Source organism: Nicotiana tabacum, chromosome 5 (genome assembly GCF_000715075.1).
Source record: "Nicotiana tabacum cultivar K326 chromosome 5, ASM71507v2, whole genome shotgun sequence".
In the NCBI taxonomy this organism is placed as follows: Eukaryota; Viridiplantae; Streptophyta; class Magnoliopsida; order Solanales; family Solanaceae; genus Nicotiana; species Nicotiana tabacum.
Window position 1 is genome coordinate 150465834 of NC_134084.1, and position 15254 is coordinate 150481087.

The following is a 15254-nucleotide window of genomic DNA, read 5'->3' on the forward strand; positions in this document are numbered from 1 at the left end:
GGAGCACCGGTGCTCCAAACTCCAGTATATTATACTGGACAATTATACTTGCTGGAACTCCAGTATATTATGCTGGAGTTCTAGTGTACTTATGCTGGAACTCCATCATATTATGCTGGAGTATTTTTCGAGTTTTGAACAGCGTTTTCGCTCAAATTTATCTTTACATGAAAAGTGGCTAAATTTCGATTACTTCTGAAACTGTGCTATTTTTGAACGATCAGTTGTAAATCTGGCTATTTTGAATTTCTCCCGTATTTGTTCATTAGGATGACCATAAAGTTTCACGTTAGTAGTAACTCATACTTTGTCTGTTTTAATTTATGTGAACTTATTTGATTGAAAATTAAATTTTAGAAAAAATTAAAACGTTTAAACTTGTGGTCCTAAACAACCCCTATCATTTTTGTGGTTATAATTATGTAACTATAAAAGCTTCTCGCTGAGGGTAGAATTGAAAATTTAAGTTAAATTATATTCAAAATTAGAAAGAGGTCATTCTTTTTTTAATGGACTAAAAAGAAAATATATTCAGATAAACTACCACCGAAACGGAGGGAATACTTCATAATATAAAAATAAATATACGATGCAAGTATTGTTGAAGTTTTAGCAGGTGTTATGATAAACATCACATTATGGTGGATGTCTACTCTTCTTCCATGATTTTCATCTCAAATGCTTAATGACATATTTTGTATGTTCAATGACATATTTCATGACATATTTTCTTCACTTTTTATGCCTATATAAAAGCCTTGTAATAGATAGGAAAATACACACAATTGAAGAAGAAAATCTCTTCCTTTTCTCTATCTTTATTTTTGTTCATGTTTTACTAAATTGCTTTTATTTCTTATTCATGTTTTACTAAATTACTTTTATTTTATAACACGTTATCAGCACGAAGTCTCTAACCTCAAAGTTGAACTCCACTTCTTACGAGGTATATCTCTATGATTTACTGTCAAAATTGTCAAGCCTAATAATTCTTTAGTTTTTTTTCCAGATATACATATGAGTATATTCCGCCAAATGAATACTGGTTCCTTTATTTATTTATTTATTTATTTATTTTGTGATGTTTCATCATAATATAAACTTGATCATTTTTTTTTATTCATGAATATAGTACTGACAAAGATCGGTGAACAAAAGTGTAAATCTTTTGGAAAATAGAAATAATCCTTCTAACACAATGGAAAACATAAATAATCATGAATCTCATGACGTTATAGTAAATATTCCTAGTAATAATCTCATAGCTAATAGGAGCTAATAAAATTTCATTATCCAGTACATTGGGAACAATAGACGTATAGACGAATATACCATTATCATTCATTTTGGATTGGTATTTTTCACCTAAATATCATACAGAATCAGAAGAGTTTAGTGTAATCGTTTCTTTACGCTATTATCCTAATAATTTCTAATTATTTATCTTCTTTGATAGTCTTCACTATGTCGAACTTGTCAAAGCTTGAGTTTGTGGCACTTGATATTTCTGGAAAAGAACTATCTATCATGGGTTCTCGATGCTGAGATTCACTTAGCTGCTAAAGGCCTTGGTATCACCATTACTCATGGTAATGAGGCATCAAGCCAGGACAAAGCGAAGGCCATGATTTTCCTTCGTCATCATTTGGATGAAGGTTTGAAGGTTGAATATTAACAGTGAAAGATCCACTTGAATTGTGGACTGGCCTGAAGGAAAGGTATGATCACCTTAAGGCTACAGTATTGCCAAGGGATCGATATGAGTGGATGCACTTACGGTTGCAAGATTTTAAGACCGTAAGTGAGTATAACTCTGTTGTATTTCGAATAACTTCCCAATTGAAATTATGTGGGGAAGTTATGAATGATGAGGATTTACTGGAAAAGACTCTTACGACTTTTCATGCCTCAAATATGGTATTACAGCAGCAATACCGTGAAAGGGTTTTTAAAAAGTATTCAGAATTGATCTCATGCCTTCTGGTGGTTGAGCAACATAATACCTTTTTGCTAAAAAATCATGAAGTCCGTCCCACAGGGTTAGTTCCGCTTCCTGAAGCGAATATGACAGCTAGACGTGATAAGTCTAGAAAAAGACAGAATAATAATCATGTCCATATGAATGTACGTGGGCATGGCAATGGTAAGAGACGATATAATAGTCGTCATCGTGGTGGTCATGGCAAACGAGAAAATAATATGAGTTCTCAAAACAATCCTTCACGAGGCAAAAGTGGTAACTGCCACCGCTGTGGCATGAAAGGTCATTGGAAAATTGAATGTCGTGCACCTGAGCATTTTGTCAGGCTTTATCAAAACTCCTTTAAAAGAAAGGCAAATAATGTTGGAGCATCTTCTGTTAATGCTCCAGTGGAGTCACATTTGACCTTTAAAAATGATTTTGAGGCAGGGCCTTCAAACAAAAATAATGACAATGCCGAGGCAAATCTTGCATTGAATGATGATTATTTTCAAGACCTCGATGATATTACTCATTTGGAAGTTGAAGACTTCTTTGGAGGTCAAAACTAATGTTTGATCATTTTACTGGGGAATGCAATTATGTTGTTATTTTTATTTTCGATGTTTTTGTCTCGTCTGTAGTTGTTTTTATTTTCAAGTAGTACTTAAGTTGTCTTATGTTGTCGTTGGTGATGTTAGTTGTTTCCATATTTCTCATGATGTATTTTTTTATGAAGAAATTAAAATTCCCCAGTCTTCAATTGGATCCAAGATGAGTAATGAAGATTTATGTCTTTTGGATAGTGCTACAACTCACACAATATTAAGAGAAAAGAAATTTTTTTCTTATTTGGTTATGAAAAAGGACTATGTTAATACAATATCCGGTAGTACAAAGTTGATTAAGGGCTCTGGAAGAGCGGCCTTATTGTTACCCGGAGGAACGATATTAACTATTGATAATGCATTGTATTGTAGTAAGTCTCATAGAAACTTATTGAGTTTCAAAGCTATTCGCCAAAATGGCTACCATGTTGAGACATCAAACGAAGGACATGTTGAATACCTTTATGTTACTACAATAAAAGCGGGTAAAATATATGTGCACGAAAAATTGCCCGCATTTTCTTCTGGATTGTACTACACAAATATTGGTGTGGTTGAATCACATGTCATAGTAAACAAAAGGTTTACTACTTCTAATAATTTTATTATATGGCATGACCGGTTGGGTCATCCCGGTTCTAACATGATGCGCAAAATAATAGAGAATTCAAATGGGCACACATTGAAGAACAAGAAGATTCTTCAATTTAAGGAATTCTCATGTGCTGCTTGTTCTCAAGGAAAATTGGTTATTAAACCAACATCAGCTAAAGTTGGGATTGAATCCCCTGCATTTCTGGAACGTATACAAGGTGATATATGTGGGCCTATACACCCTCCATGTGGACCATTCAAGTATTTTATGGTCTTGATAGACGCATCTACAAGATGGTCACATGTGTGCTTATTGTCAACTCGTAATATGACATTTACGAGATTGTTGGCCCAAATAATAAGGTTAAGAGCACAATTTCCAGATTATGCAATTAAGACAATTCGTCTTGATAATGCTGGTGAATTTACATCTCAGGCCTTTATTGATATTGTATGGCCACTGTAATAAAAGTTGAGCATCCGGTTGCTCATGTTCATACTCAAAATGGTCTAGCGGAATTATTGATTAAGCGCCTCCAACTAATAGCTAGACCATTGCTAATGAGGACAAAACTTCCCCTTTCAGTGTGGGGACATGCTGTTTTGCATGCAGCAACACTTGTGCGCATAAGGACAACCAATTATCATAAAGTCTCCCCATTACAATTGGCTTTTGGTCAGGAGCCAAATATTTCTCATCTAAGAATTTTTGGATGTGCAGTATATGTTCCAATTGCTCCACCAAAACACACAAATATGGATCCCCAAAGAAGGTTGGGAGTATATGTTGGTTATGAATCTCCTTCTATTATTAAATATTTGGAGCCTATGAAAGGAGATTTATTTACAGCCAGATTTGTTGATTGTCATTTTGATGAATCAGTTTTTCCAACATTAGGGGGAGAAAATAAACAGCTAGAAAAAGAGATAGATTGGAACGTATTATCTCTATCTCATTTAGATCCTCGCACAAATCAATGTGAACAAGAAGTTCAAAAGATCATTTATATGCAAAACGTTGCAAATCAATTGCCAGATGCATTTACTAACCTTCCACGGGTTACTAAATCGCATATTCCAGTTGTAAATGCTCCAATTCGAGTTGATGTCCCAATTGGACAGTATGATAATGCAAATGAGTCTTGGCCACGCCTTAAACGTGGTAGACCAATTGGTTCCAAGGATAAGAATCCCCGAAAAAGGAAAGGAGCAAATGATCAAGTTGATCATAACATAACAATTGATAAGACCTCACAGGAGGTTCTAGTACCTGGAAATGATGAAAATGAAGAGATATCAATAAGTTATGTCTCTACGGAAAAAAGGTGGAACCGAAATAACGTTGTTGTTAACAACAATTTTGCATATAATGTTGCAGTTGAAATAATGCAACAAGATGAGGATCTTGAGCCAAAATCTGTCGATGAATGTAGACAGAGAAATGATTGGACAAAATGGAAAAACACAATTCAAACGGAATTGGTTTCACTCGAAAAATGTGAAGTTTTTGGACCAATAGTCCGAACGCCTGAAGGTGTCAAGCTAGTGGGTTACAAATGGGTTTTTGTGCGAAAACGAAATGAGAAAGGTGAAGTCGTAAGATATAAAGCATGACTTGTGGCACAATGATTTTCGCAAAGGGCTGGCATTGATTATATGGAGACATATTCTCCTGTGGTAGATGCAATTACCTTCAGGTATCTAATAAATCTGGCAGTCCATGAAAAACTTGATATGCGGTTGATGGATATTTTCACAACCTACTTATATGGCTCACTGAACAATGAAATTTTTATGAAAATCCCTGAAGGATTAAAGTTCCTGAAGAACATAAAAGTTCAAGAGAAACTTGTTCAATAAAGCTTCAGAAATCCTTATACGGATTGAAGCAATCAGGGAGGATGTGGTACAATCGCCTTAGCGAGTATTTGCTAAATGAAGGGTACAAAAATGACCCTATTTGCCCTTGTGTCTTTATTAAGAGGTCTGGATCTGAATTTGTCATCATAGTTGTGTATGTTGATGACTTGAATATCATTGGCACTTTGAAAGAGCTTTCAAAGGCGGTAGAGTGTTTGAAGAAACAATTTGAAATGAAAGATCTTGGTAAGACAAAATTTTGTCTTGGCCTCCAAATTGAGCATGTACCAAATGAATTTTTTGTCCATCAATCAACATATGTAAGCACGTGATTTTTGCCCTATGAAAGAATTACTCCCAAAAATTCAAAATAAAATGATTTTCCTTGGTGTGCAATTTTGAGAATTTTTGTGACATTTTTGGATAATTATTTGTATTTGTCTGTGCATGTTTATTTGTTAAATTAATAAAAAAAATACAAAAATATGTCGCATTTTGTATGAAGGATTTAATTCTACAATTGTTAGTAATTAAGTTTGTTTTACAAAAATTGAAAATTACAAAAATAAGCATCTTTTGTATTTTTAGCATTTAATGTCTAATGGTACAATTTTATGCTTAATTATTACTTAATTGTGCGTTAATTGTTATTGGGAGTTAATTTGCGCTTTTATAATTTAATTTAGTTCTTAATAATAATTTAAGGATTTTTAGAATTTAGTTTTAGAAAAATAAAAGAAGAAGAGAGAGCAAAAATATAAAGAAAATCGGAATTGGGCCTCTTCTTCAATTTCAAACCACAAGCCCAAATAATTGCCCAACTTTCCCCATGACCCGGTCCATCTCCACACGGGTCGACCCGGTCCGCCCCATAACCCCAATACCTAACCCCTCTTCATTTTTTCATTTTTCTCCCAAACACAAAACAAAACAAAGAAAACCCTAAACACTAAGACATCCGCCCCCCCTCTCTTCTTCTCCAAAACCCTCACCATGAACACACATCCATGGCTGTCATGGCTAAGCTTCAGCAGCTTCATCTTCTCGACACAAACACACACATGCACAGCCCCTCTATCGACCACCCTATCTCCATCGTCGTCCTCAAGTAGCCATCGTCGTCCTCAAGCTGCTTCACTACTGCACAACCAAGCTGCACCCGCTGCGTTGCTGCTGCCTTAGCTCCGACCAACTTCCATCACTGCTGCGTCTTCATCTTCTCCATGGCGAGCTCAGGCTCGTCCATGGCTGCCCTCAACCTCGCGTCTGTTTCTACTCCATCTCCAAACGACCACCATCTTGCTAACCAAAACAGTCCCCGACGTTCGTCATCGCCATCGTCCCCAGCTACTTCCTGCTGCCTCTGTGTCGACCTTCTCCAAACGACCAGCTGCTTCTGCCTTCTGCTTCATCGACCTCCATCCCCAGCTACTACTGCTTCTTCTTTGCTGCATCCAAACAGACCCCATCGCCATCACTGTTTCTGCTACGCGGCTGTTTCATCGTCTTCGTCGTGGTTTGATCGAGTTTTGGTTGGGGTCGTCAAAACAGTCCATACGAGTTCGTCGTTGGTCAGTCATTGTTCGTCGTTTCGATCCGGTTAGTGGGTTTTGAGTTTTATTTTTGTCCGTATTTCGTTTTGATATTCTCGAATCTAAAATCGGTAAATGTTTGATTTTTGTTTTGTTCGTGTTCATGGTTTTGTTAATTTTTCAGTTTGTTCATGTGAAATTGTTAGTTTAATGTTTTTTAGATTCAAATTGAAGTTTGAGTAATTATTTCTTCAATTTGTTCCAATGTGTTTTATGTATTTTTCAGAAATTGTTAATGCTGTTAGATTCAAGTTTAAATTCATAATTGTTTCTTCTTCGTTTTTTTTTGTTTTTTTATTTGTCTAAAAGAATTTAGTTGTAATAGGGAAATATGTTAGTTTAATCATTTGAATCCGTCATGTTTGTTATTTAATATGGATTTAATGCATGTTTATTCTTTGTTTGAAGTTCATCCAGTGATTTAATGTGAGTTTTGGTTTTGGTTTTTGATTTGTTGATTTAGTGTGAATCATGTATTTTGTTGTTGATGTTGTTGTTTCCTTGCTCATCCATTTTTTGTCTAAGTTAACCAGGATTGGTTCCCAATATGGTTAATTTATTCACATTAATTTGATGTTGTTTAATTTGTGTTCATGTGATTTGTTGTTGAATTTGTTTAGAAATTGGTCATATTGGCTATATTTTGGTTGAGATTGATTAGGTGAATTGGTTATAGCTGATGGGGTAGTTTGGTAAATTGCAGTACGTTCAGGGGTAAAATGGTAATTGCAATAAGGTCGGAGGGGTAGTTTGGTAATTGAACATTTTGAATAATTTTTTATGTTAAGCATGGGGGACAAAATGTAATGGGGTGGGGCTTGATATAATTATTTAATATAATGGGGGACAAGACATAATGTAGTGGAGGGGAATATTGTAATTGTTTATGTTAGGCATGGGGGACAAAATGTAATGGGGTTGGGATTGATATAATTGTTTAATATAATGGGGGACAAGACACAAAATAGTGGGGAATAATTCATTTGTTTAAGAAAGTGGGAAACAAAGCATGTTTTGAGGGGAATATTTCGGGTTGGGGATTCAAGACAAGAGTCTTGTTATATATAGGGTCATTTGACACATTATTGAGGGAGAAGATTATTATTTAGAGAGACTTTTACACTTGATAGCTGAGGGGACTGAAAAAAACGGGCAGTTTAAAAAAGAAAGAGAGTTTTAGACTAAAACTTGGGACGAAAAAAAAGGGAAATACTTGAGAGCTTTTAGTTTGAGGAGAGTTTTTTTAGAAGAGGACTTTGGCACTTGAAACATTTTGAGAGTAAAAGAGAAAGGCAATTTGAACTTTCAGTTGAATAATTTCCGTTTGCCTTTCCTCGAGTGTGATTCAAAATCAGTAAACTACTGCATCTTGTATCCGTCTCTCTTCTGCTTTGACTGTGATTGCACTTTGGTATTGCTGATTTTTCAATCTGTTGCTGGGTTATTCCACTGGTCGTTATTGGTTTTGCGGTGTTGCTGAACCTGCTGTTGCTGTGTTATTACTGTTGCTGACTCCTACTTCTTTTCTTCTTGTACTGCCATTTCCAGGTACACATTTGTACACTCTCGGCTTGAAGCGAAATGAAATATTAATCAGGCTTTGTTCCTGTTGAATTCCTCCTGTTTAGATTTGTGTTTGAATATAATTTTTCTTTCTTTGTATAAAAATGTAGTTGATTGATTAATGAGTAATGAGGTTGCATATGTATAACGTCTTCATCTAATAATGTTAGTTTAAATTAATCGAAGAATAGTTAATCTGTTTTGATATTATTGTGCGTCAATCTCATGTTCCGGTGTTATTAAATAATAGAATATAGAACGGAAGCAATCTCTCTTTGTACAAACTCGATTGCTATTTTCCATTTGCATTAGCCGTAAACTAATAACTAATAAGTTCGACTTTTTCAGCATGTAATTAATTGAGGGATTTTCTTTTATTTTAGAGACAAACTTATAGAAAATGTAGTCACTGTAGGTTTGTTCTTTTAAATAAAAATGAGACGAGACTCGCCAAATAAATCACACATCGCTGGGGCCCTCAATAAATGTACATTTAATCACTTAGACTTCGGGAGGAGCCGTTTAGCAAACTTCACGGTTTTCCCCAAATAATAAATATGCTAATCGCTTTAGGCGCGATTTAATTAATCTTATCTTCTTAAACTCGGGTGCGCATTTCATGCGACCCAAATCCAAATCCCAAAACATTGAATAAAACTGTGTTCCGGATTGCGGGTGCATTTCATGTGACGCAATCCAAAGACATGTTTTTAAACGATGTTCACATTCTTTTAAAAATATAATAATAAAAGCGGTAAAGAGTTAAAACTTGCACATAAGTTCATATTTGTATAAAGTTCAGATAATCAAGCCGAATATGACAGTTGAGCGACCGTGCTAGAACCACGGAACTCGGGAATGCCTAACACCTTCTCCCGGGTTAACAGAATTCCTTATTCGGATTTCTGGTTCGCGGACTGTAATACAGAGTCATTCTTTTCCTCGATTCGGGATTAAAATTGGTGACTTGGGACACCCTAAATCTCCCAAGTGGCGACTCTGAAATAAATAAACAAATTCCGTTTCGATTGTCCTTTAATTGGAAAAAACTCATGTACCCTCGCGGGGGCGGAAAAAGGAGGTGTGACAACATACACTGAAAAGGTTTTAAAGCGATTTTACATGGATAATGCACATCTATTGAGTACTGCAATGGTTGTAAGATCGCTTGACATAAATAAAGATCCATTTCGGCCTCAAGAAAATGATGAAGAGCTCGTTGGTGATGAAACCCCATATCTTAGTGCTATTGGGGCCCTGATGTATCTTGCCAACAATACTCGACCAGATATTGCTTTTGCAGTAAGCTTATTAGCAAGATTCAGCTCCTCTCCAACAAGAAGACATTGGAATGGTGTTAAGCATATATTTAGATATCTACGGGGAACCATAAATATGAGATTGTTTTATTCTAATGAATTCAAGTTAGAAATGATTGGTTATGCCGATGCAGGTTATTTGTCTGATCCACATAAAGCACGATCTCAAACAGGCTATTTATTTACATATGGAGGTACTGCTATATCATGGCGTTCAATGAAACAAACAATAGTTGCCACATCTTCAAATCATGCTGAGATAATAGCCATTCATGAGGCTAGTCGGGAATGTGTTTGGTTGAGATCAATGACTCAGCATATTCAGGAAATGTGTGATTTTCTTATGAAAACAGATAATCCAACTACACTATATGAAGACAATGATGCATGCATTGCTCAACTGAAAGGAGGATACATCAAAGGAGACAGAACAAAGCACATTTCACCAAAGTTCTTTTTTATGCATGATCTTCAACAAAATGGTGAAATTAATGTTCAACAGATTCGTTAATGTGAAAATTTGGCTGATCTGTTCACTAAGGCATTACCAACCTCAACATTTGAGAAGTTGAGACAGAAGATTGGAATGCGCCGTCTTTGGGAAATAAAGTGATGTTTTCATGAGGGGGAGTAAGATATGCGCTGTACTCTTTTTCCCTTAGCCTAAGTTTTGTCCCACTGGGTTTTACTGGTAAGGTTTTTAACGAGGCAGCAAATAAAGCGTATTACAGATATGTGTACTCTTTTTCCTTCACTAAGATTTTTTCCCTACAGGGTTTTTTCTTAGTAAGGTTTTAACGAGGCACATTATCTATGGACATCCAAGGGGGAGTGTTATGATAAATATCACATTATGGTGGATGTCTACTCTTCTTCCATGATTTTCATCTCAAATGCTTAATGACATATTCAATGACATATTTTGTATGTTCAATGACATATTCCATGACATATTTTCTTCACTTTTTATGCCTATATAAAGGCCTTGTAATAGATAGGAAAATACACACAATAGAAGAAGAGAATCTCTTCCTTTTCTCTATCTTTATTTTTGTTCATGTTTTACTAAATTACTTTTATTTCTTGTTCATGTTTTACTAAATTGCTTTTATTTTATAACAGCACGAAGTTATTTATCTAATGATAATTTTCATATCAGGGCACTGAAACCAGCTGACCAGTGGGAACGCAAGAAGGCAATAGACTACGTACTTATGCAAGAAAATAGCTCAGTTAAAAGCTTTCCTGCATGTTCTTAAAAGCTTTCCTGCATGTTCTTAAATCCTGTGGCAAAGGTATACACCATATTTATTATAAACCAAAATTATTTTAAGATATTATTTTCCATAGCTCATTTTATATTTTATAGCAAAATAAGTATTTATGGTATATACTATCATTGAGGAATGAAATATGCTATTTATGTTACTGTATTCGTGAATACATGGCGCGAATACATATGAATATATGCACTTACAGCTAGACTGTTGTATTCATGAATACTTGGCGCGGATGCATGTGAATACATGCACGTACAGTTGAACTACCTTAATTTTTAGGCGCTTTTTATTACTGTATTCATAAATACAGCAGCGCGAATACAACGCATACACTGCCGTAACAACTGAATAGTAGCTATATAAAGTTAATAGCCACTAAACAATAGTGATTTCTAAAAATTCACTCTCAGAGAATTACAGGTAGAAGTTACATTTAGTTTTTTCTTTTTTTGAAGTTACATTTAGTTTGCGACATATCTTCACATATAATACTATTCCTTTAGTCCATCCAATTCGTAACTTAAAAGATAGAGTCACTTATTTGATTAAAGAGAGGAAAATATTTCGTAAAATGGTAAATTGTAATAACCCGAAGTCGTTGGAAAAAAAAAAAGCAATAACAATTTTCTTCTTTTTTTGAAAATTAAGAAGAATGAACCAAATACAAATATAGAGAAAAAACATTTCTGATTTATCATTAGTTTCTGCCCCCCCCCCCCCCCCCACCACAAATAAATCTGAACCTTTGATATTTAAATGTAGCGTCAAAAAAAAAACCCAACTTTGGAAATGGAGAGAACAAAAAATGGACTAGCCTGATCCAATATCGGACATCAGTCGTTAAAAAGCTGTGCTTTATTGACGTAGTCAATGAATAGCTAAACCTATTCAAACTCATTATTGAAGTCGATTGCAGTCGTTAAACTGCTGTTTATATGAAAGTGAGCAAAAATAGGTGATCCAAAAGTAAAAGATTGTCCAACTATCATCCCTTTTGAGGACTGTTTTTAACATTAAAATTATTATTCAGGTGAAGGCATTACAAATGGAGGTTAGTTGATAAGTACAAATTGACTTAAATGGGTGAGAATGGAGAAAAGAAGGTAAGCTAAGCAGAGAGAAGATTGAACTAAAGCAGGAAACTAGAGAAAATGGAATTTACAAACTAGAACAACAAAGAATGAAGATATCTACATCTTTTTACCTCTGTATCAAATTATTCTCCAACGCTTCCCTCCAGTATGTTGATTCTTCTCAACTTTCCACCACTCTGAAGCTGACTCTCAAATTCTCAATAAATAAGTAGCATGCAACCTCAGTGAGCCAATCCGTATTTGAGAGAGGTTGACAGCAACTGACCAGAAGATAACTGCAATCTCAGTGAGTCAATCAGTATTTCAGAGAGGTCGAGAAGGGACCAGAAGATGTCAACAATGCATCCACCACTGACCACCTTAAAGGAATACCATAAGTCTGAAAATCTTGTCTCTCAATCTGAAGGTTTGTAGACGAAGCTATGAAGTTGTTATCATGGTGGCGGGACCTCATCAGCATAGATAGAAACACAGGCATCAGCTGCACCAGCAGCAAGCAGCATTTGATAGGGGTGGAAGGTAAGACATCTTACAGATCCTATCTTCTGAGCCATAAAGGTGGACAAATACCTAATGGTGCCTAACTGCTCACCCTCCAGGTTGAACACTTTGATAAGTTGCTTAGATGAACCGCTCGCTACAAGGGGTGCATGACGATGGACCGCCAGAGATGTAAGTGATCCCCTGTGAGCATAAATGGTCAAGTATGCCTCCTTGAGATTTCTCATATCAAGGAACTGAATATCACCAGCCTGAGATGCACTGACAACCTGAGAAGAAACAAGAGAAAGTTCATGACTTCTCATTTGCTTTGATAATATAGAACTTTTGTGTGAAAAAAACTTGTCACAAGAAGTAATTGTTGTAACAAGTGATATTAAACACAGAGAGTGTGTATGTGTGTGTACATTTTTTTCAAAGATGGTCTACTGACAAATCAGTAGCAGACAAGTTGACAGGCCAGATATGAAGAGGTTAATGATAATCACCTTCGCTGGTTGAAGTCCAGGTTGAAAGCCAACCCCAACAACTCTTTCCACTTCGGGGTGAGGTCGTGTTGCACAAACAAGCCTAAACAAACACAAATTAAACAGTCAAAAACCACTGAATATTGATGTATTTTATGCATCAAAAAATTACATGCATGTGTGGATAGTGCCTAATGTATGCATTCTGAGAGAAACCATGCAGAGCGGATACCCATCTTTGAGGTCCGAATTTGTCCTCACCTCATAATGCCAAAGACAACATTATTATCCTGATATCTATAAATCACGAACTCCAGGAGACGTAATTCCTACACCCTAACCCCACTCGAAAAACAGAAGACTTGTGGTCTAAGTTAATGCAAGTCCACACTACCAATTCGACTAATGTACTTGAGTTCCATATACAAGAAAAAGTGTGCGTTCGGACATATATATGCTCATGAATTACTAGTACTACATCTTACATTTCTGGCATCCGAATATCGAATAGTTTGACAGATCCATCCACGAAGCCAGTAACAAATTGACCCGCATGAACTTGAGAAGCAGACTGCACAAGGCATGAAAAAGAATATGTCATCACAAAAGTAAGTGGCATGGTTAGAGCATCCGGCAAAAACATGTAACATATAGACGTGGTAAAGTTGTTTAAAATGCCAATAAAACACTACATGTTTTAGCACAGAACCTGAGGATAGCGGAAAAAGGGGATAAAGCAAAGACGAACAAGAGATCCAAGAATTAGTACTACCAAAAGAGACAGGCCAGCCTATTTAATTGAAAACAAATATATATGTTACCTCCTCCTCCACCCAATGCAAGCCTTACAGATATATCATGACAATGTAAGCAGGTGTGGAAAATAGGTTCAGGTAGGTGAATGTACACTCCGTAGATGAGTGGTTTATACCACCTTCAATAATTGATTTATTCTTCATTGATTCTATATGAACACAGAGCATGACATTATTTGTTTTGAATTTAAATACACACAAGAGCTTATGATGGGTTCCAAGGAGTACATGATCATATATACTGTTACGCGGCGCCTTCCTGAGATTCCTTGGAAGGGCGACGTAAGGCTAAGCAACTGATGTCAGTGCAGTTACTGTCCGCCAACTGAGGTCCCCTCCGTACGCTAGACTAGATTGTCAGTGCCGTACGGGAAAACCAATGTCAAGAGAAATTGAGAGAACAGGAATGAGAATTGAGAATGAAAGAAAGCTTGATTGCATTAATGAAAGCTATTACAGAAAGGAAATGCGGTGTCGAGGGGGAGAGACACCAGTACAGAGAATTGTTTGCTTGCTAGAAAGTTTTGATTGTTTGGTCCCCCTTAATAATGCTTAAAAAAAATAATCCAAAGCTACAAGACTAGACTTGATTAAGCTAGAGAAACATAATGAAATTACATGGAATAAAACTACTCTATATTTACAATGAAAAAGACTTAGTTTGCTATAAGGCAGAAAACATGGCCGTTGTCGGCAGCATAGTCTTTGGCATCAGGATCTGCGCGCGCGGCATTGTCTGCGTGCGCGGCGCTGTTGGCATCTGCCTGCGGTTGGGCGCTGGCGAGGGATATCGGTGGGGCGACAGAGGCACATGCGCGCTTGTCACTTGGCGCGACCAAGACCACGGGGCCGTCCGTGGCGCTAGGCATTGGAAGGCTTGCTAGGACGCCACGGGGCGCGCCCAAGGGGTCATGGGGCACGGCTGGAAAGCCGCCCATGACATTCTCCCCCACCTGAGTTGGCGACGTCCTCGGCGCCTTACTTGCAAGATAATCTTCAATTAGGCTCTTGTAGGCTTTGAGGTTTGTTCCCCTCTCCCAAGTGTTCTCCTCTGTATCACAGCCCTGCCATTTCACCAAGAACTCCTGGTGATCTTTCCTTGAGGCATGAATCACTCTATCATCAAGGATAGCTTCAACACGCCTCTTCCCGGTTGAATTGGGCCCTCGAATACTGGGTATTGTGAGCTGGCTCCTTGAAGGATCCTCTGTATCTTCCCGAAAAGGTTTCAGGAGGCTGACATGAAAAACAGGATGAATTTTCCACCAAGCTGGGGTATCCACCCGGTATGCAACTTTCCCAATACGCCTTTCAATGGACAAGGGTCCAATATATTTTTGTAATAAGCGAGGGTCATGGACCCCTGCAAATAAGTAACGTTTTGGAATTTTGACCATCACTTTGTCTCCTACTTGGTATTCAACAAAGCGACGATTCTGATCAGCATGCCTCTTCATCCGCTTTTGAGCCTTGACAAGATAGCTCCGCACTATCTCCAAATTTTGCTTCCACTCTTTAGAGAAGCTAGCAGCTCGAGGAGATTTAGACATATTTGGTGCATTGACGGTGTGTGGGAGTAGCGGTTGCTGTCCGGTAACAAT

General features: G+C 36.8%; 1 protein-coding gene and 1 long non-coding RNA gene across 5 annotated transcripts in view; one reads left to right on the top strand and one right to left on the bottom strand.

The window, feature by feature from the left end:
- Nucleotides 1–10500: 10500 nt before the first annotated feature.
- LOC107824306 (uncharacterized) lies at nucleotides 10501–12855 on the top strand. Its single transcript, XR_001656827.2, has 2 exons — nucleotides 10501–10791; nucleotides 11807–12855. It is a non-coding gene; the product is annotated as an uncharacterized LOC107824306 (long non-coding RNA).
- The window catches only part of LOC107770804 (regulatory-associated protein of TOR 1), a 40580-nt gene continuing 37076 nt past the window's right edge, over nucleotides 11751–15254 (bottom strand). For all 4 annotated transcript variants that reach the window (XM_075254197.1, XM_075254196.1, XM_075254195.1 and 1 more), the window contains 3 exons: nucleotides 13324–13409; nucleotides 12860–12941; nucleotides 11751–12640 (listed from right to left, as the gene is read on the bottom strand). In XM_075254197.1, coding sequence (XP_075110298.1) covers nucleotides 12305–12640; nucleotides 12860–12941; nucleotides 13324–13409 — 504 coding nt within the window. In that variant the 3' untranslated portion in view covers nucleotides 11751–12304. The remainder of the gene's footprint in view (nucleotides 12641–12859; nucleotides 12942–13323; nucleotides 13410–15254) is intronic.